The sequence below is a fragment of the Typopeltis vanoorti genome, chromosome 13 (assembly GCF_054136105.1).
Source record: "Typopeltis vanoorti isolate ZY-2024b chromosome 13, IOZ_Tvanoo_1.0, whole genome shotgun sequence".
NCBI lineage: Eukaryota > Metazoa > Arthropoda > Arachnida > Uropygi > Thelyphonidae > Typopeltis > Typopeltis vanoorti.
Window position 1 is genome coordinate 126,882,921 of NC_143561.1, and position 23,582 is coordinate 126,906,502.

Genomic DNA, 23,582 nt, shown 5'->3' on the forward strand with positions numbered 1-23,582 from the left:
TTTCTTTTGTAACCCAACCTTTTTTTATTTGCTTTCCAGTGCACTGGTAACATGTTAAAATCCACACCTTTCATTGTCAGCACGCTTAGGGATTAATTGATCAGTAATCCTTTCCTTCATGCTTACACGGTGATCAGAATATATTATGCAAATTATGGAAACAACTAATGTTTTAGAGTAAAACTTTAGTTTAATATAAACCAAAATAAACACTTGATGTTTCAACCCTTCACATTAAGCTCATCATCTGGAGTATACACACATATATACAAAGAAACAAGCTGCACTAAATCTACATGGCATGCTAAAGTTACTGACAACCGTTACAACTATTTGTCTGACCTGGTGAAAAAAAAAAAAAAAAAAACTTGCATCAAAGCTAGAGTTCTATTATTATCCATTAGGTTACAAAATTAAATTAAGCTGGAGAGAAACATGTTTACAAAAAGGAAAAAATTAATAAATATAAAAAATTATTACTTATATAAGTATACATATGCCAACTGGTATGGATAGTGGCTAATATAAGCTGAAAAACTGTTCATTATCATCATCATCAAATTCCTGATTTGTACGCTCAAGGGGTGTACAGGATATGACAGTACTACATAAAAAATTTACATCATTACTAACTTCCTATCTACAATTTTCCTCCAAATCAGTCTATTACTTGTCAAGACTCCAATATTATCATTATCAGATATTACATTTCTATCGTCTAAGGCACTTCGTACCGTATCAATTCACCTATATCTTGGTATTCCTCTGGGTCGTTTTCCTGCCAACTTGGTAGAGAACACTTGTTTTGCTAATCTTTCCCTGCCCATTCTGTTTAAGTGACCATACTACCAGAGATTAGCTCTGCTAACGCGCTGCTGGATGCCGACAATGTCAAGTTCTTTCCTAATATCCTTGTTTTCAATCTGATATTGCCATTGATGCCATCTGTTCACAACTCTAATCTCTCTCAGGACTCATACCTGCAGTCTCTAGTCTTTGGTCAAGTGTTTTACTTCTGACCCAGCTCTCAGATCCATAAGTTAAAACTGGTTTGAACACTGTCTTGTATACAGCTAATTTAGTGTTCCAACTAATTTCTCTCTTATTCCATTTGACAGACTTCCTACCATACCAGCTTTGTTGATTCTGTTGTCTATTTCCATATTTAATTTACCATCTTAACTAAAAGTCATGCCTAAGTAGCTGAAATGTTTTACTTGTTCCACAGGTTCCCCGTTCACAACACAGTTGACATTTTCAACAATTCTACCTATTTTCATTGTCTTTGTCTTTTTAAGGCTGACCTTCATATCATATCTATTACAACAGTTATTCAATTTAGTCAGGGAATCTTGCAAACTTGTAGCGGATTTATTCAGAAGTATAAGATCGTCTGCATAAAGCAAAGAGCTGACATTAACATCTCCAATTCTGATATCATGTTTAAGAGCACATTCCTTCATAATGTGATCCATATAGATAATGAATAACAGAGGGGGGATAATGTATATCCTTGTCTCACACCAGATTTAACATTAAACCATCTTCCTGTACATCCTTCAATTCTAACTGCCGACTTACAACTCAAATACAGACTAAGTATTGCTAGATATAATTCCCCATTGACACCATATAACTGTAGCGTATTGAATAGCTCCTCTACGTGTGTAGAGGCTTAAGTGCTGTGAGGACATCATGTTGGAGGCTTAATGGATTTTTTACAACACTCAAAAAGAATTAAAATAGAATTTAATACTTCCTATATTTCGTCCTAGTCACTAGGACATCTACGGGGATTACAAAAACAATTAATGGAACATATACACAAATAACAAACAATACTAAGCCCAACTACATGGATGACACTAAAGTCCTATCTAGGTAGAGCGCCCTCTAAGGGCAGTAGTAGGTGGCCTGGAATGTAAGGTGGGAACTCTGGTGATGAGTGTTTCCCAAATCTTCGGAAGCTTAAACAGCTGGCCAACTCTCTGATCCCCCTCACTGGAAGGTCCCCTTCCTATATAAAAAACTCGACCCACTTTAAAGTCCTCACAGAAAATTTAACCTTGAATAAAAGACAGAGTAAGTTTCGGTAAGCTTTGATATCTCCTCTTTGTTTACCAATATTCCCTTAATTGACACCTTATCTCTCTTAGAAAACGTTTTTCCCTCTGACATCTTAGATCTCTTTTCCTTTGCGATTAACTCTGGGTATTTCTCTTGGAACAACAAAATCTACAAGCAGATAGAGGGAACTGCCATGGGTCCCCCCCTCTCACTCCCCCTTGCCAATTTCTATATGGAAGATTTCGAAAAACGAGCCATAGACTGAGCCCCACTCAAACCTTCTATCTGGCTAAGATATGTAGATGATGTGTTCTCTATTTGGCCTCATGGCCCAGACACGTTAGACTCCTTCCTCAGTCATCTCAATAGTCTACATCCAAGAATCCAGTTCACTATGGAAAAGGAAAAGAACAATTGTTTACCCTTCCTAGACACCTTAGTCACACGCCTGCCTAATGATACACTTACCTTCACCGTATACAGAAAACCCACACACACAGGCAGATACATTCACAAACTCTCCCACCACCACCCCTCTCAACAATATGGGATTATTAAAACTCTTACCAAGAGAGCCCACAATCTTTGTTCCAGTGGAACTGCCCTCACTACTGAGCTTAACCACATACACAGCACTTTCCTCTCCAATGGCCACAGCGATCACAGTATCAAAAAATAATCAACTCCTCCCCCATTCCCCGTCCTTCTCGTCAACAAGAATTTAAAAATGCCATCACCATACCCTACATCCATGGCACATCCGAAAAAATAGCCAAGATACTAAAACTACAACCTACACACAGCATATAAGCCCCACAGCAAACTTGCTACCCTTATCCGTCCTACGAAAGATCAGCTCCCTCCTCTCTCTCTCTGTCTGGAGTTTACAAAGTACCCTGTTCCTGTAAGCTGGTGTACTTTGGACAGACAGGCAGATCAGCATCCGTCCGTCTAGAGGAACACAAGTCTTACATCTTCAAACACAACTATGGCCATTCAGGCTTGGCTGACCATGTTTTGGACACCACCCACAGGGTATCATGGAAGAAAACCACCATGCTCCACCACAGCAAATTCAAGAAAGAGAGACTTTTCTTAGAAGCAGCAGCAGCTCTCAAACACCAACCAACTCCTCTCTTGGCACCTTGTCATATGCCTTTTCCAGATCGACAAAACTTAAATACAGATCTTTGTTATATTCCCATGCTTTCTCGACTATTTGTCGTAAAGTGAAGATCTGATCCTGACAGCCTCTATTTGGCCTGAATCTTACTTGTTCTTCACCAAGCTTTTCTTCCAGAATTCTTCTAAACCGTTTTTCAAGTATACTTGCATAGATCTTGCAAGGAACACTGATTAGGGAAATACCTCTGTAATTCTCACATTCAGTTTTATTTCCCTTTTTATATATGGGCACTATGAGAGCTCTACTCCAATCATCGGGAATTTGTCCCTCTGTCCAGGCTTTCTGAATTATGCAGTGCAGCCACTGTAAGAATTTTAAACCACCATACTTCAGCATTTCTGGTCATCTAGCAGCAGGAGTATATGAATATCATCTACTCTTGCTGCTTTTCCACATTTCAAGCCTTTAATGGCTTTTTCTACTTCAAGTATGGATATGTATTCCTGTTGAGTGTGTTTTACTACTCTGCTATCACTGCTTGTTTCATTTAGCAATTTTTCGAAGTAATTACTCCATACTAAAAGGATATCTTTTTCTCCTGTTTTCATGTCATCTTTATCATCTCTAACTCCTTTTATAGCACTCTTAACTCCATTTCTAAGCTTCTTCAACAACCTCCAGAATATCTTACCACCTTCTTGATATTTATTTTCTATGTTCTTTCCAAAGTCCTCCCATGACTTTTGTTTAGCTAGTTTTAAACAGTGTTTCGCTTTCTTACATTTGTCTCTGTATTCTCTAAGAGCGAAAGCTGACTTATTTGCCAGGAACTTTTGATATGATTTCATGATTTCTTCTTTTCTTTCACTGCCTCTTTAACTTCCTGTGATCCACCATGGAGTCCTGATTTTTCTATCCTTGCAGACAACCTCACCACATGCCTCTCTGGCTGAATCAATCAGGGTTTTCTTCAAGGCTTGCCACTGAATCTCCTAGGTTTGGTTCCTGTTCTCAAACTCTTTAATTTTTTCTTCAATAATCTTTGTGTATTTTAGTCTACAGTTCACATCTGAGAGTTGCTCAACTTTTATTCACTTTAAAACTTACATGTTATACTTTTCAATATGAAATTCAATTTTATCCTGCTCAGGACTAAATAGTGATCACTTCCAATTTCAAATCCTCTGTACATGCTGGTGTCCTGCACCAGGGAGAAAACATCAATATCAATGATACTTTCCTATTCCTTGCCTCTTCTCTCCATGTGAATTTGTGCACATTTATATGTTGGAACATGGTGTTAGTAATAACCAGTCCATGTCCTGAGCAGAAATCCAACAGGTATTTGCCATTATTATTAGCTTGGCTCTTTTCTCCAAATTTTCCCAAAATATTTTTGTATGTCAGAAAATCATTTCCCACTCTGCCATTTAGATCCCCAACAAGGACCAGCTTTTCATTTTCATCGTGTCAGTTGCTTTTTCTAAAGCATCAAAAAATACCTCCACTTCTACCTTAGTAGAACCTTCGGTGGGACCATAGGCACAAATAAGTCTCATTGTTCAGTTTCCCATTCTCATATTTGCCCACATCACTCTACTTGAGACTGCCTGCCATTCAAGAAGATTAGCCTCGTATTTTGTGTTGAATACTATGGCTACTCCTTCTTTTCCATTATTGTTATTGTCTGAATATATCATCTTGTATTTATTGCTCAGATAGATCTCACCAGTTTTTGTCTTTTTTGTTTCAGTCATCCCTATTATGTCTATCTGGTACTAATCTAATTCATCAGCTAGTTCTATTTCTTTGCCATTCAGGCTTCTTATGTTGATAGTACTGATCTTGAACTCTGGTGATGCTGAGTTAGGGTGGGTTATAGGATTTGTTCCAGTAGCTGACTTTTCGCTGTTCACCCTGGTTCCCTGGTGAAAACAACGGGGGGCTTTGTATAACCTGGCGACACCCCAGCCGACATGAAATTTGTCATGTTGTACCATCATTTTTTATTTTGGTTTAACCAATAAGAATACAATTTGGTTGGCTAAATCCCAAATTGCCAGCCCATCCTCGTTCATTCAGTATCCAGGTAGATAACCAACAGGGTGCACCACAAGAAGGTGAGGATTGGACATTAGGTCAGAAGCCCTGGTCGGTTCTCTGCATTCCTTTAAAGGCTATGTGGAGGTCTCTTCTCAGTTATACAGCTCTGACCCTTAAACACACCTGAAAAAAAAAAAAAAAAAATTGTTTAAAGTCCTAAAATCAGGGTATGCTGGAAACTAAATGGGTTTATTTTGGTTTATATTAAACTAAAGTTTTGCTCTAAAGCTGCTTTAAAGCTACAACACTTTTTTGTGATTTCGCTAGATAAGTTTTACTTAGCATTTGTATACATTCTGCAGTATAGAGTAATCCCTGATATTTACATATCAGGGATTATCAGGGATAAAGTACATATGTATCGTACTAGGATATGATAATTACACCCTCTATCCAAAAAGAAACTGAACTTTTGATAGAAAATAAAACACAGGCCAATTATAATTATTGAAATCATTTATTTCAATCAATATACTCTCCCTCAGCTTCAATACAGCATTTGGCATGGTCAATTAATTCGTTAAATGAGTTTTTTATATTGGTTTTTGGGATACTGTTGAGGGTCATGGTTACTGCCGCTTGAACGTTTTCAGTGGTGTCGTATCACTTTCCTTTCATTGGCAAATGAAAGCGGGAGAAGAGAAAGAAGTCACAGGGTGCTAAATCAGGCGAGTGATCCAACACACAAACTTGGATTTTGCTCAAAAACTGTCTCACAATGTTCGAATGATGAGATGGTGCATTATCGTGCAAAAGTGACCAGCTGCCTGCATCACGACATTCATGCAGTACGCGACAAATTCTTGCTATCAATCCTTCGAGATAACACTCACCATTGATCGTTTGGCAGGCAGAATGAATTTTTTGTGGATAATGCCCTTGGAATCATAGAAACAAATAAGCATTGTCTTCACTTCTGACTTCTCCAAGAGACTTTTTTTCAGATGCCCCTCTTCTGGTGGTCTCCACTCAGCACTTTGTTTTGGGCTCATACTCAAAACACCATGTTTCGTCACTAGTAACGATCGTTTCAAGGAAATTTGTGTCCTTATGAGCGGTTTTATGAGGTCCTTGCAGTGTTCAATTCGATACATTTTTTGGTGGTCGGTCAACTTGTGGGGAACAAATCATGAATTCAATTTACGAAGGCCCAAAACTCTTGGTCAAAATGTTGTGCACAATTGATTTTGGAATCCCCAATTCATATTCAATCAATCTCATGGACGATTTCGGGTTTTCTTTCATGAAATCGTGCACTTTTTGGATGTTAACTTTGCTCAGTCCAGTTTTTGGACGGCCAGGCTTTTTATCGTCCTCAAGCATATCACGACCACTTTGAAATCGCTTAAACCACTGGTAAACTTGAGTATGGGATAAGCATTCATCACCACATGCTTTTTGAAGCATTTCATGCGTTTCGGTAAAACATTTACCAAGTTTAACACAAAAGTTAATCACAGCTCTCTGTTTGAAACTCATTTTCTGACCGTTCGTCAAAACACGCTGTCACTCTTGGCACTGTAACTCGGCTTCTAATGAAACAAATGTCATAAACAGTTGACACAATACTAATGAAGATTACCACTTTCGACAACAAAAAGATGCAACAGGTGGCACCACTACTTTCTTCTATTTTCGAAAACTTCAGTTTCTTTTTGGACAGAGAGTGTATAATGGAAATATCCTTTTAACAAAACTGAATTCAAAGAAAAATTTTATAAATAAGCAGCATTCGAACTATGCTAAATCAAAATATACCGTGTAAAAATAGAATTGCATTTGTTTTCTAAACCATGTTATTTCAAAATTGTGTAAAAAAAGCTATAAAAAGAGAATTAACTGTGTGTGTTAAAGATACCAAAGTTATTTTAAATATAAACCTGTTTTTTTTACTCCATTTCCCAAGTAAGCAAACAGACAAGTCAGTCAAGTTTGTACCTGTAAGTATTGCAAGTCTAGCTGACGCTACACGTAGTGCAAGTCCAAGACAACTCGTGGTAAAGGGAGAATAAACTCTGATCACTATTTTTAATATTTACCCTTAATGCAAAGCACATCTCCTGGAGATGTATGATGCTATGTATTAAAGGCAAGAGGCCACAACCCAGACCGGTTTCAACCTTTATTGAGGTCTCATCAGTGGGAGCCAGGCTAAGAAATACTAAGTTTTAAGTAATACAGAGCCTATAAGTATTTTACCAACACAAGCTACCATAAGGTGCTTTGACCTTATTAAATAAAAATCTCAGGATGAGATAGATGTAGAAAGTTTTTTACCTTGGGTATAGTATATGTTAAAGATACCAAGTTATTTTAAATATAAACCTGGTTTTTTTACTCCATTTCCCAAGTAATGAACTATGACTTGCACTACATGCAGGGTCAGCTAGACTTGCAACACTTGCAGGTGCAAACTTGACTGACTTGTCTGTTTGCTTACTTGGGAAATGGAGTAAAAAAACCAGGTTTATATTTAAAATAACTTGGTATCTTTAACATATATTATACCCAAAGTAAAAAACTTTCTACATATATATATAAAAAGACAAAACATACCCTAATGAAATATCAGAAAAAAACAGCATGGATTCTTCGCAAGTTTAAATCTATGCGCTACCTTCAAAACCATTCCTCTTTTCTGCCATCCACCCAGAATAATACACAACCTCTATCCTTACCTGGTGCTCATCATGTTTAACATGATAATTACCACACACGATAAGGCATGATAAGCATGTATCGTCTTATCGTGTGTGGTAATTATCATGTGGTAATTATCTTATCACACACAAACCTAGCAATCCAAAATGTTATTTTGGATTGCTAGGTTTGTGTGTGATAAGAATCCAAGAACCTCAGGATTAGAAATTAATGCGAGTTTTGCCTTGCTTACCATGCCGTAATACTAGACAGAGTTCTTTGGTATCAAACTAAGATTCTGTAACTCAAACAGGTTTGAATTTGATCACCTATTCCTCAAAATTTGTAAACTCTATGATGATGTTTGAATTTTAATCATTCTAAATGCATGCCTATTTCAAAGCTTTGGGAAGTAATCGTGATTTTTCATATGTTTTTAACACATGATTTAGATAACCTAATATATGAATTGAAAATGCTGATTGTTATTTTCTTTGAACTCCAATAACGTGATCTGTTTTTACACAGTGGCTGAAATGTGAGTAAATAAATATGCTTACTCTTGTCAGTTCGGAATGTTGTCAAATGATCTTCTTTGTGTCCTAATGACGCATGCAGAAAGGTTTATATGTTCGTCATACATGTTGTTTAAGTTTGACGGTATATATCAGAACACAGAATTATAAGTAAATAATTATTTATTGACTTATTGCTGATATTTAGCTACTGTGACAAACTGTGTTTTTGTGCTCTGAAGATACTGGTTATAACACCCGTGAAATATCAGCAATAAGTCGATAAATAATTATTTACTTATAATTCAGTGTTCTGATATATACCATCAAAATGAAACGTGTCCTAATGATGTCCTCATAATAAAGATGAAATAAAATAATAATAACAACAACAATAATAATTCCCCCGAGGAACATGGCCTTGTCATGGCGGTGGAGCTTGCATGCTTCAATGATGTTGAGAGCAATGCTGGTGAAAGCATAGCTACTGCCAGCATAGCTCTCAACAGGCAACATAAGGCTGTAAAAATAATCATAATTCAAAATTCTGAATATTTTTACGTATTATTTATGTTAGTAAGTTTATTAGTTTTAGTTTCATAACACGCATTGTTGGCACTTGCAACGTGGCCGTTATTGAAATTGTTTTGTCAAAATGTCAGCCATTATACCTAACTTTTTGCTTGCCAGTTTCGAGGAGTGCACATGCTTGCCGAGAAGTTTGATGTGTGATTGACAGCTAACAAGGAGAGCATTTGGTATCGATGTAACGGGAGTAACGTTTATACAATGTAATGTATAAACAAGAGAGCATTCAAGAAGAAATTAGAACACAGGCCGGCAGATATTTAGATTCGGAGGAACTTAGGTTTTTTTTTATGTGACATTCGGAGGAAAATTAATAGTATATTCCGAAAAAGGAATCATGTAACTATGAAGTTTCAAAGTGGAATAAGTATTGATAAATAAAAGAAAATATTGCTATAGATCGTTTTAAAAGGAATATTCGAGGAAACGCTAATTGGAAGATTAATAGTAGATTCCGAAAAGGGAATCATAGAACTGTGAGTTTTTAAAGTGGAAGAGTTAAGATTGTCAATAAGCATTAGTGAATAAAACTAGAAACTGCTATTTACGTTCTAAAGGAATGTTCGAGGAAACGCTGATTAGGAAGTTTCATCTGTCTTAAGAACGCTGGATCTAACTATTATTTCCATTGGAAAGGAGACAGAATTGAGTCAGAAAGAATTAATATGTGCTACATGAGAAAGAATCCTATGAAAATGAAGAATAAAGTCATATATCTTCGGAAAAGGGCCATGACACACACAGAGAGAAACTGGCTATGAACATTTTATCATTGTACAAACAAAGTGTTTAGTCTAGTCTTAAGTGTAAGTTTATTTCAAAAGGCCTTGGATCCAATTAATTCTGTAGTTAGTTATAGTTATGTAAAATTTATTTGAAGTGTATATATATTGTTTCTGTTTTATTAAATGTGGTTATTTTGTATTTCGGTCTTGAGTCAGTGATTTTTTGGATTCTGAAAGCAATAGTAAAAAAGAGGTCATTGCACCAATCAGAGTGAACCCTTGTGCAATAAATAAATATAATAAAAGCACTCGGAAATTAAAAATAATTGTTATAGAGAAATCTCATAAAACTGAGGATAACATTAAATAAAATAATCTCTCCTATCTATTTTAACAAGGTGACAAGTGGGATACAGGACCTAGCTCTCCTTTCTGGGCAACTAGGGCAAGAAGGTGAAAAGTGACTGGAAGAAACCACATGCAAAAATGGACTGTAGAAAAAAACAGAGAAGTAATGAAATGTTTTTATAGATCAACACTAAAAAAATGGGATCTTAAAAAGCATATGCACATGATTCGGAAACAAAAAAACTCCAGAATCTGCAAAAACAGAACAAAAACTTATGGACCAAAAGAATTTCATTTTCTGCAACAAAATATTTACTGAACTTGAGTTGCAAGAGTTATGTAATAAACAAAAACAGCTTTAATAACAACAAATCATCAGGAGGAAACTATATATATCAAAATTCAACTCAGTGAGCATCAAGCTGATGACATACCTCAGAATGTTTTGACAGAAGTACAGTGTAAAATGAAGTCAGGAATATTGGAACATATAAACTTCATAAATGACCATCAACATTAAAAACCTTACATAAATCTAAGCTAAAACAGATCCTCTGAGTCGCAGATGCTGTGATAAAAACCATCACAACCAACAGTATAAAGGAAACAAGTCAGCTCCTATACAGCACAGCTTATATCATTACAACGAAGCTTAGTTGCAAAAGCTGAGGACGAAGCAATCTGCACCATGGAAAATCCAGTTGGAGCAAAAAGTCAACAAATTTTGAGCTGATCTAAGTAACATAAAGAGTCTTAAAGAAGGACTGCTGAAAAATAATAGCATCAAAAATAAACTCATAACTACATATATTTAGCCAAAAAAAAACAAAAAAAAAAAAAAAAAAAAACAATTTTTGAAGTTACCAAAGAGCAAAAGCAAAGAATTATATGAATGCCCAGAAAATTAAAAGATATGAAGCAAGAATCAACCAATATGCACAAAACATGCAATTTTGCTGAACCAACGTCACTTCTTTCAGTCTCTTCAGAGAAATACAAATGCAAACAATCATTCACCAGAAAAAAGAAGAAACACTTGAATTTTGGAAGTCAATCTGGGATAATCCTATTGAATATAATAAAGATGTCTTGTGGATTAAGGAAATAGAATCAGAAATGAAACAAAAACAAATACAAAATGTCTTATTTTATTTATTTTTCTAAAGTGAACTGGATTCTGAGATGCTGGCTGTTGAGGTAGAAAGGAAACAGTCTAATGTGTCTGAGCCATGTGGCCAAATAGGGAACAAATTATCAATATACTTAGCCAAATAGAAGGTTTAATAATGACAGCATCAAGTGCATGTTTTTCAAAATGCTACATAGAGATATTGGCCACAGAAAGGTAGAGCCCATGGAAGTAAACCTTCTGTTTAAATAAGGTGCTCTTCTAAGAAAAGTAACCAGTATGGATGAAGTAATTAATAATTCTGCATGGAGATGACAACACGTAAAATTAAACAGTATGGTAATTGGAAGCTACATTTATCCAGGGAATGTAATCAGCTAACCTTCCTCAAAAGATGTAGGGACACTGGAATTGTACCTACATATATCAAGTTTAAAATAAAATTTCACCAGCCTAAAGAAGCTCTCCACATCTACAGATGCTCTAGTTTTGCTTCGTGAACAGATCATCTCACCACCACTCGTGCTAAACTATCTATTATACGGGACACTGGAATCATACCTACATTCATCAAGTTTAAAACAAAATGATGTGATGAAATGACCATTAGAGTCCTTAGCTCTAGTCATAACTTTGTAGTAGTGCCTCAGCAAATTCCTACTTTAAAAATTATGTGGCACACAGAGCACACTTAACATTGCTAATATCTTATCACAAGGGTCAACACCTAAAAGAAATCTCTCCAATAGCCAGCTTTACACATCACATAAACTCCACAAAGACAATAGCTACTGTTGTCCTCAATGGTAGCGATTATAATCAAAAAATGAATGTGCTGCTCAGAGAGTGCACTACTTATAAACTGCTAGATTATGACAATCTGAAAGGCTTTAAAAAAATGTAACATCTTGGCCTCCTGGAATTTTTAAAAAACTCAAATCTTTTAGCCCCCCCCCCCCCCCCCGAATTGACCAAAATTCACAAATCTAATTAGCCTCTCCATTCATTATAAATGCTACAGGCTGTCCCTCCTTTAAATTGGCCAAAGATCTAAATCTTTATTTCCACTTACTGGCCACACTTCATCTTATTTAAAAATTTCCATGCATCTCAAATTTAGTTCATTAGTTCCACTTACATCTCGATTTTTAAATCAAAATTTCATTTTAAACATAATGATATCATGGTGAGCTTTGATGTCACCTTATTTACAAATATCTCACATTCTGATACTTTGAATTCACTGAAAAATTCTCCCCCCCCTCCCCTCTCGACATTATTGATCTATATATTTTTACACGCCAGACTGGTGATTTCTCTTGGAAGGACAACTTATTTAAACAGAAAATACTTCCATGGCCCTTCCCTCTTCTGGCCAATTTCTATAAAGCATTTTGAAAAACATGCTCTATACTGCCATTCTTAAACCTTCTATTGGCTAAGACACATTAAACTCTTTCTCCCCTTAAGGATTAATTTCCTCCTCCCCTCCTCTGTTTCAGATGTTTACAAAGTTCCTAGTTCTTGCAATTTATCATATTATGGTCAAACTGGGAGATCTGCTGAGATGAACACAAAAAATACATCTGACACCACAACTAAGGTTAGTCAGGTCTAGCCGACCATGCCTTGGATACTTTGCGCATGATCACACGCTTCATCACAGTAAATACGAACTTGAAAAACTCTTTTTTAGAATGAACAGCAGATTTTTTTTTAAAAAAAAAACAGTGTCATCTTAATAAATATGGCTGTGCTAAACTTTACAAAATTTGGGAAACTTAGGCCTCCTGCCTCTTCATCTACAACCTTTTGGTTCTGTCCACTGCTGGATGAAGGTCTTCCCCCCCCCCCATGATTTTCCAGACCACTCAGTTTTCTGTCTCCATCCATCTCACTCCTGCAATTTGTTCCAGTTCATCCCTTCACCTTCTTCTCAGTCTTCCTCCATCCATTGGTCTCCACTCTGTTTTTCTAGTCCATCTCGAGTCACTGCATCTGGCTAGCCCATCTCCACTTAGCCTGTTTAATGTATTTTACAATATCCATGACATCTGCTTGAGATCTTATCCAGGTACTTGTCTTCCTATCTCTTAATGTTATTTTTAGCATACTTCTCTCCATGCAATGTTGTGTTGTTCTCAGCTTTTTGTTTAGGGCTTCTGTTAAAGTCCATGTTTCTCCTCCGTATGTTAGGACAGGAAGTATGCACTGGTCGAAAGCTTTCCTTTTTAAAATAACAGGGATGTCACTTCTGAATGTCTCTCATTTTCCCATAAGCCACCCATCCAAGGTGAATTCTTCGTTCAATCTTTTTTCTTTGGCAATCCTCAAAGGATAACAATCATAATAACAAAAATTATAATAGAATAAAATCTAAACTAGAGGGAATGCAATCCTGTAAACAAGCTGGATTTAGAAAGAATTACAATACTTTGGGACCATATTCACACATTAAGACAGCTCATTGAAAAATCAACCGAATATAAACCCTTATTACTGGCTTATATGAATGGACTACAAAACAGCACTTGATTCAGTTAAAACAACTGCAACACTAAAAGCACTTTAAACCCAGGGAACTAAGAAACCATATATTGAAATACTAAAACATATTTACAATAATGCAACTTCTGTAATTAAATTATATAAAAACAGTGAAAAGTTCCCAATACAAAACAGCATCCGGCAAGGTGACACTGACACCATATCCCCCAAATTATTTACAGCTGCACTAGAGGAAGTCTTTAGAAGCCTTGATTGGCAAACAAAAGGAATAAACATAAATGGAAAAAGACTGCACCATCTGAAATTTGCAGATGATGTTGTCCTAATAGCAGATAATATTGAAGAAAGGCTAAATCAGCTAAATGAAGCCTCCAGAGTAATTGGATTAAAAATAAATAGAGAAAAAACAAAAATAATGATGAATAAATACATAAACAATAGAAATGTCAAAGTTGAAAACCATGAAATAGAACAAGTTACTTCATATGTATATTTGGGCCAATTGTTAACAGCACCCAAAGAGGGTTCTCCTCATAGGACTTTATGCTTTAAATATTATTATAATTTTTTCCACTTATTGTTTTGTGTATATTTTTACAATTTCACTATTGTATGTCTGAATGAAGATGTCGCTGTTAGAGTGACAGATGAAATATCAGAACAATTAAACCTGTTTTTTTTTTTATGTGTATGCTGTATTCATTCTTAGGTTGCTTTGCTGTTCAGAGGGAAAAACCAAAATTACTAGGAGAAAGAGGCACAGTTTTGACTAATACAAGCCACACATAATAAATATTATATAACTAACCATATTTTGTGCTGAATGCTAAAATATGCCAATCCACTCCTCATCCCCCCCCACCCCAATTTCCAAATTCAAAAAAGAATGGATTTGAAATAGAACATTGGAAGAAATCTCAATCAATTATTTAAAGCAGAAACCCATGGTTGACGACTTTCACCATCAAACTTTTTTTTATTATGTGGTGAGAATAATATAATAAAATCTGAATCTTCATCTGAATGCTAAAATATGCCAATCCACTCCTCATCCCCCCCCACCCCAATTTCCAAATTCAAAAAAGAATGGATTTGAAATAGAACATTGGAAGAAATCTCAATCAATTATTTAAAGCAGAAACCCATGGTTGACGACTTTCACCATCAAACTTTTTTTTATTATGTGGTGAGAATAATATAATAAAATCTGAATCTTCATCGGTAAGAAATTAATAACTGTTGTGTAAACATTTTACCTGCTTCAGGATGTTGTGTGTAGAACTCTCTTCTTCTCTTCATTTCACCTATATAAATAATAGTTCATCTTTGATTAGTGTAAAAACATACCTCAGTTAAAGCTTTGCTGTACTGTTACAATTTTTGAAATGTCTAATAAACAATTTGCTCTCTGTCTGTCTGTGTTCCTTTTACCATTAACTCAAGCTTACTAGAAGTTAGCAATAGCTCAAACTCACAGAAATATTGGCAGGTATATATTTGAAATTTTGTAGTTTAAACTGCAACAACTAAAAATAAACCTACTAACATTTCACTAAATTTCCAACAAGTATATTCAGAGCACAAGCAGTTTGTCATGGTACAAATGCACTAATAATTTTAGTGGGAAAAATTCAAAATTGCAATGGATATAAGAAAAGAACATGTTATTTTGGCATTTTCTAATTCCAAAAGATAAAAAGCAGTTTAAAGTGTTAGGTTAGAGCTGGTCTTAAAATGTTAAGGTAGTTAGTGGTAAAAATGAAGATTTGACTGGCCATAGGGGGAATGAGAGGATGATTATCAAGAGATTGTGAGGAAAGTTAAAGACAACAGTGATGTAGAAAAGGTGGGTAGCATACTGCAAGGTATAATTATGAGTTAAGACAGCAAGCAAAAATCATGAATCTGGGAGACACTAACTAGTAAGTAGTTAGTGTCTCCCAGATTTTTGGTATGTTAATACAGATATTACTGAAGTTTGCAGAGCACTTCTGACTACAAAAACAGTTTCTGTAGCTTGTAAAACTTCTTCTATGCAGCCGTTTAGTTTTCATGCATTTCTGCCAGTCATGATTTGTAATAACAATAACAGTGAATGCATTTCTTATGTTCTCCAAATGGATGTTATAGTTCTTCCTGTCTGTCCACAGTAAGTCAAGTTATAAGTCACTTCATACATTCCTGGATGTGACAGAAGGTGGAGCTTGTGGTTTGAACATGGTGTTACGATTATATTTATCAAATGCTCTGGTAATCTTTTTAGAAGTGCTTAGATACAGAGAAATGGAATAGGTTTGCTGCAGTTTAATGCATTTGGAAAAAAGAAGATGGAGGATCTAGTATTTTGTCTTTTTTTTTTTTTTATATAAGGGTTAGAGCCACTGGCTAAAAATGTGTGGCACAGGAAGGCAAGATCAGCCCTGGCCAATGTTAGTATTTTACAGAAACCACATTGTTAAGTAAGATGATTATATGTAATTGCTTGATATCTTCCAGTGTGTACTGCCTTTCTATAAATAGAAGATAATGAAACATTTAAAAGGCATGTGAACTAATGTGTCTAGGAAAAGCAAAGTTCTCCAAGGAGTTGTGTGGAATGGAGACAGATACTGCTTGGACACTGATTGTAAACATGTTTGCATTTAACATTTTCGTTCGTTTAAACCATAGGTTGCCAAACTTTTTTGGCTCACCGCCCACTTTGCAAGACATAAATTTTGCAAAGCCTCCCATTATAACAGTTTGAATAAAACCATATTTCAAATACTCAATACTGTATTGTTCTTATATTCAGACATAATGAGTAATAAAATTTGCAAAATTATTCACAAAATAAAAGATTTAATTTACACTTTGTATAACTCCACTTATCTATCACACTTTCGACTGATGATTGTTGACAAAGCACACAAAAAATAATGAAACTTATTCCTAAACCACTGGTATTTATAGATTTGAAATCGAATCGACTTGCATGCATTGACTTGTTTGCGATACCATCGTACTCGTGTTTTGAACAAGTCATTGCAAGCACCCATATTCCTGTCAAAACATGCTGAGTTGAGTGAATTACCTACGTAATAGTTGACCGACATACTACAAGTTAAGACTCGTCTGCTGCATGGATAGACTAAAGCCTGTATGGCACGATCAATTTTTACAATAGCAAAAAATGAATAAATTTTTTAAGTATATAAAAAATAGAAGTTAAAATATCCTGTATGACACGTTCAATTTTTTATTTTGCATGCAAGCGCATTTTGTTCATCCGACCACGACATTGTCCGAATAATTATAAATAATAATTAATAAATAAAATAATTACACAAGATATAAACAACAAACCTACAAAACATAACCACAGAAAACAGTATAATAAGTTTCGAATAATATTTGCTTTGTTTTTTCCCTCTAGTTAGCAATATAAGTTAGTACTAACTAGGCTAACTAAAATTTACGATTTTATTTCTTTCTTGCCATTATTATTTTTACTCGTAATATTAAATTATACAAAATTGGGTTTATTTTTGTACAAGTCAATTAGAAAAGTGGTTTTATATATTTTATATATATTTTGAAATGAAATATAATGAATATATTTGCTACTGCAATCATAACCTATTATACACACATATATACATATCTATTTTCTCATTGACATAGAAAATTGACATCTATTTTCTATGTCAATGAGAAAATTTTCAAATGATTAAATAATTGAAATAGAAAATTGATAAAAAAATTGATCGTGTAAGATGGGGGCATAAGATGAATTAAAATTCAATATTTAAATTTTAAATGATTATCTAATCGCAAAATCACGAAAATAATTAATTTTTAAATATATATTATTAATTTCTTCTATAAAGAGCCACCGACCCCTAGACCGCCCCCAAATGCTTCTGATTCCACTATAGTTCCCCCTAGAAGGCTTCACTGCCCACTTTGGGAACCTATGATTTAAACGAAGTTCATTTAAACCTTACACATTCATTTAAAATGAGTGTGTAAGGTAGTTAGTGGTAAAAATGAAGATTTGATTGGCCATAGGGGGGAAATGAGAGGATGGATATCAAGAGATTGTGAGGAAAGTGAAAGACAACAGGATGTAGAAAAGGTGGGTAGCATACTGCCAGGTATAATGATGAGTTGAGATGGCAAGCAAAAATCATGAATAGCATACTAGTAGGGAAAATGGAAATGCATAAAAGAGATAGTCTACGTTTAAATGGATTTAGTGTGAATCAAATGACGAGGTTGTTGCTAGAAGGAATTACAATGAGCGATGTGAACAAAGTATCGGTAGAAGTAAGAGGTAATGTAAATGAATGGAATACGACTATGAATGGAAATGAGAATGTGAGAACAGGAATGCGAGCTGGACAGGAAAACAGGAGAGCCAAGTAGACGTGTATGGAGAATGGATTTGGGAAACAATAAATGCATGTATGGGGATGATCAACATAGAATGGCTTGGGATGCATGGGGAGTAGTTGAGTCTAGACAGATATATAGGGCAAAGAGTAAGCAGACAAGAGAAGGTGTGGAGTCATATAGATAGCAGATTAAGAGTTGCAAGGATAGAACTTGTTATAGACCAAGGAATGAACTGGTATGCATATTTACGAATGCCAGGAGTATCAGAAATTTTTGCATTGATGAATTTATTCGCTTGAAAATAGTTGGAATAAGTAAAACATGGTTGGATAAGAATGATATCCTGCAGGAATAAAAATGGAAGGATATGAGATCTTTCATAATAATAGGAAGACAAGAAGGGAAGGGGAGTGCTTCTGATGATAGCAAGGAAATTATGTTTGCAAAAGGTTGAGACACAAGGGGAAAATAGTGGCAGTGGTTTTGTATCGGCAGGAGGTGGTGGTTGATAGGATGAGATATTTAGTTTGGCGCTGCTACAGACCAGGGAATGTGGATGGAGACAAATAAATGTATATGCAATTTGGATTAGTGAGCAAGAGAAGGGTGATTGTTATGTGCGATCTTTTTTAATTATGGCAATGTTGACCAGAATGATGAGCAGTATCAGGGAATAAGGAGAATCAATTTCTTGAATTCTCAACTATCTTAGGCAATATGTAATGGCAGGCACAAGAGGGTTGGGAGTCTTGGATCTGTTCATATCATCAGAGGACGTAATTGTGAAAGGAGTGTTTAATCTTCCCTCAGTTGGCAAGGGTGGTCATGCTGTGATCACCTAGGTCATAGCCAGTTATGAGAACTTCAGTGAATAAGGGATATGTGTGAAACTACAGGACTTAGCAGGCTTATGAAAAGAGGAGTTGAATGGAATGGAGACAGATGTTGCTTGGATAATGATTGAAATTCATTTAACAGCAGCAATGTCTAGGTGTTCTCCAAATGTGAAAAGGCTAAATAGGGTAAGAGTAAAATAGATGAATGAAGAGATTAAGACATGAAATCTGGAAGAAGAAGAAGGCACTGTGGAGGCAACATGAGATGAATGTTGGTAATAAGGCAAGAGTACAAAGAACAGGAAAGTGATTCATTTGGTAAAGACAGAAAAAAATGGAGTGTGAGCAGAAATCAGCTAATCTAATCAAGCCAAAAAAAAAAAAAAAAAAAAAAAAAAAAAAAAAAAAAAAAAAAATCCTAGGGAGTTATTTCAACATGAAGCTAGCAGAAGAAAGAAAGACTATAAGATGATATTCGTTGATGACAATGGTTAATTGGTAACTGATGCAGAGGACATAGCTGAAGTATTCAAACAACAGTTTACAAGAGTATTTCATCCTCATGAAGGTGGCATCATGAGAAGCTGGAGTGTAGAGAGTATGTGGAGGAGGGACTGGTGGTGAGTCAGCAGCAGGTATGAAGAATTAAGTCAACTTGATGGTAACAAGAGTTCCCTAGAGCATTCCTTCAACATCCCCATATGTTGAAGGAATGCTCTAGGACAGTGGTTCCCAAACTTTTTCGATTCTCAGCACCCTTGCTAAATCCAGGTTTTCCTAAGGCACCCTACATCAAATTCTAACAAGTACACTTTGTGAAATAGCGAATAATTTTTTTAATTAAAGGGTTAGGTAAAAATAAATAAAACACGTATTTAAGATCACAAAAAAAGTAATTGAACAAATTCAACTAATTATCATTAGTGGGCTGGATGAGCCTGCTTGATCACCACATATTTTCTCAAATCTTGGAATCAAACTGGACACAACCACCCTCATTTCCTTCTCCACATTGATTTTTGCGCAATACTTAGTTTTTATCAGAGCTACCGTCGAAAATCCAGCTTCGCACAAATAAGAAGTCGCAAATGGAATTAAAATTCTCTGAGCTTTTTCACTCAGAAGGGGATATTCATCTTTTACTGATATCCAAAATTCAGTTAATTCCATGCTGCTAAATTTTGTTTTCAACGTATTGTAGCAAGACAACTCAATAAGATTATCATTTTCTGCAGCAGTAAATTCAGATGGAGCACTGGCATTAAATGGATCTCGAATCGATGCAAATTTATCGATATTATCATTTTGAAACTATTTCTCAAATCAGGTGATAAGCTGTGATGAGTGTTCTTCAAAAATGGATTTCATACCTCAAGAAAAATCAACTCCATTGGAGGTCAAAAACTGTTGCAACAAGAGGAAACATTCTTTGCTTCCATCTTCATTCGTTTTTCTTTTCCATAGTTTTAGAAGTTGTTGTTTTTTTTTTTTTTATAAAAGCTGAAATTTTCTCAATCGACTTTAAAAGGTGTATGCTGCATCCCTGCAGGGAGAGAGATTCAGAGCATTCATCTTTTCAAAAATATCACATAAGTATGCTAGTTTTACCAAAAAATCTTCATTCACAAAATTTTTCATATACTTGTGGTCTTCCTCTTTAAGAAAAATATAAATTTCCTGTCGCAGTCCAAACGTACGAGACAAAACATTACCACGAGAGAGCCATCGTGAAGTGCTGTAGTATAACAAAGACATGTGCTCGGATCCCATATCCTCACATAGTTTTTTGAAAAACCTTGCCTTCAACGGCCAAGTTTTTATAAAGTTTACTACATTTATTACATATTCTAAGACCTGGTTCAATGTGGGACTCAGATATTTTGACGCGAGTGCTTCCCTGTGAATAACACAATGGGTCCACAGTGCATCAGGGGCTTTGCTTCGAATAAGTGCCTGCAATCCTCCATAACAGCCGGACATAGAACGAGCACCATCAGTAGAGACTCCAATGCACTTAGTCCACTTCAAATTATTTTCGGATATAAAAGTGTCAAGGATCTCAAACAAGTCTTGAGCCTTAGAACCAGCAGTGATACTTTTACAAAAGAGATGGTCTTCTACAATGTTATTACCATCTATAAACCGTACATAGCAAATCAAGTGAGCATCATTATTATTATCTGTGGCCTCATCCAGCTGCAACCCAAATTCCTTTTATTTTTTCAATTAATTGATCTTTGAGGTCCTCCAATATGTGCTGTATTCTGCGACTGATGGTGTTATTGAACAAAGGCACTTTTGAAAGCAGCTTCCCAGCAGACTCACCGATCATAATGTTCACCATATTTACAGCAGCCGGTAGAATGAGTTCTTCTGCGATGGTATGAGGCTTCTTATATTTTGTGATACTATGTGCCACCTTGTAAGATGCTAGCGAAGCATTGCTTAGTATTGACGCCTGTTTATAAAAACTACCTTTTTTGTTGATTTAACTCTTTTAACTTTCTGGTAAAGTAGTCACGAGATGTAATAATCATGCTGGGATGATTGATTTCTAAATGCCGTTTCAACTTACTCAGTAGCATGCACTCTGGTGCCAAAACTATCATACACAGTACACACTGTAGCCTCCATTCACCATTGACTTCTGTCGATGTAAAACCAAAGTCCACAAAACTGTCATCATATTTTTGATATTTACGCTTCTTCACACTCTTGCCACCATTTAACGGTCTTCCGTCTTTATTTTCTCTCTCACAACGCTTATTACTGTTTAGTAAAAACCGATCCATTTTTAAAAATACATACGAGAAGAACTTCTTCAAAAACTTCACTTGACTCAATCACAGCAATATCCAGTTGATACAATCTCTGAAAACTAATTCAACACTAAGACTGCGCGAAACCAACAGCTATTTATATACGAACACAAAGTACCGAGAAAGTTCGGGAAACTTCTAAAACAATCGAGAAACTTAATTATTGTAGAGCGCCATCTAGTAACCATTTGTAGAGGCTTCTGCAAACAGTTATTACTAAGTGGGTTACTGGTTTGCACCAGGTCTGCTAGATGTCGCATCCTATCACAATGAATTGAAAATGAAAATAAAATTATGAAAATTTTGTAATCGCGGCACCCCAGCACACACTTTGGGAACCACTGCTCTAGGGAATTAACAGCACCCTTGATACAACTGTTTAACATGAGTCTTGCAACAGTGCAAGTCCCAAAGGAGTGGAAAGTAGGAAAAATTGTTCCACTTCACAAAAGGGGAAATAAGATGTAGCTATAAATTATAGGCTAATCAGTATATCTGGAGTTGTTGTTAAGGTGTTTGAAAGGTTGGTGAAGACTAGAATTAAGAATTAGGTTAATAATAGCAGTTTTCTCTACAATGGTTGTTAGGGAGAGGGCATGTTTTAGCATATGCTTAGTGGGTGTCTTCACTTCATAGAGGAGATGCATATACAGTGGTATAGTTGGATTTTTCAAAGGCCTTTGACAGATTGCCACCTGACAAGCTGGTAACTAAATTGAAGGGAATGGAACTGGATAAGAGACTAATGAGTTGGAAAGCTCATTCACTGCCAGATAGGTATCAGCAAGTTGTGTATAGTAGAGTGATATTTCAAAAGAAGGTTACTAATGAAGTGCTAGAGGGGTCTGTTTTGGGGCCATTATTGTTTAACTTGTATATCATACTGGGACAAGCTTAACTGGAAATATGAACCTGCTAAAGTTGGGAAAAACTATGAGTAACAGAGCAGATGTTGTGGCCTTGCAGGAGGATTTCAAAAGAGGGCAAGTGTGCGAGACTTTCAGTTTGATGTTGCACAATGTAAAGTGGCTTCAAATTTGGTAGGCAAGGTCGGGATACAGAATATACAATTAATGGAAAAATTTTGAAGGTAGTGGAAGAGGTGAGGGATTTGGGAGTGAAAGTGGAGAGAGACTGAAGATTTTTAAAATTTAAGAACATTGCAATGGATTATGGCAGCGATTTTCAACCGGTGTGCTGTGAGATTTATGAAAACAAATTAATTGAAAGAAATAATGTTGTAATTTGCGCATTTATTTATTAGTGTCCATCTTCTTGTGTGTGTAAAACAATCAAAATTATGCCTATTTTTTGCCAGATCATCAAAAAAAATTAAAATAATATATTTTTAGTGTGCCACAGAATTTTAATAATTAGTCTAGGTGTGCCGTGTTAAGAAAAAGGTGGGAAATCACTGGATTATGGCAATGATGGGGGGGGCCTTGGCATCCAGAAGCAAAGAGATTATGGTTTCCAAGCAACCAAATCAGCATGCAGATTTGGTTGCCTGGTTTTCAAAGAAATGAGGATATGTTGGAAGTGGTCCAGAGAAAATTCACTAGGTTAGTGTATGGTTTATGGAATGTGGGATATGAGGACAGATAGAGGGAATGTAACTTGCAGAGGCTTCTAAATAGAAGGAGAGAGGGGATATGATTGCGACATAAGTTGCTGAGGCGCTGTTATCAGATTAATGTAGATAAGGTTTTTCCTGTACACCCCTTGAGGGTACATGGCAGGAATTTGATGATGATGATGATGAGGTTTTTCATAGAATAGAGATATACATGGGTGGAACAAT

At 35.6% G+C, this 23,582-nt stretch overlaps 1 protein-coding gene across 1 annotated transcript in view; it reads right to left on the bottom strand.

The window, feature by feature from the left end:
* LOC150100525 (polycomb complex protein BMI-1-like) overlaps window positions 1-23,582 on the bottom strand; it is a 265,230-nt gene that overhangs the window by 153,228 nt on the left and 88,420 nt on the right. Inside the window, exon 5 of the mRNA XM_090402672.1 lies at window positions 15,006-15,053. Within this exon, the coding sequence (XP_090258798.1) occupies window positions 15,006-15,053 (48 nt within the window). The remainder of the gene's footprint in view (window positions 1-15,005; window positions 15,054-23,582) is intronic.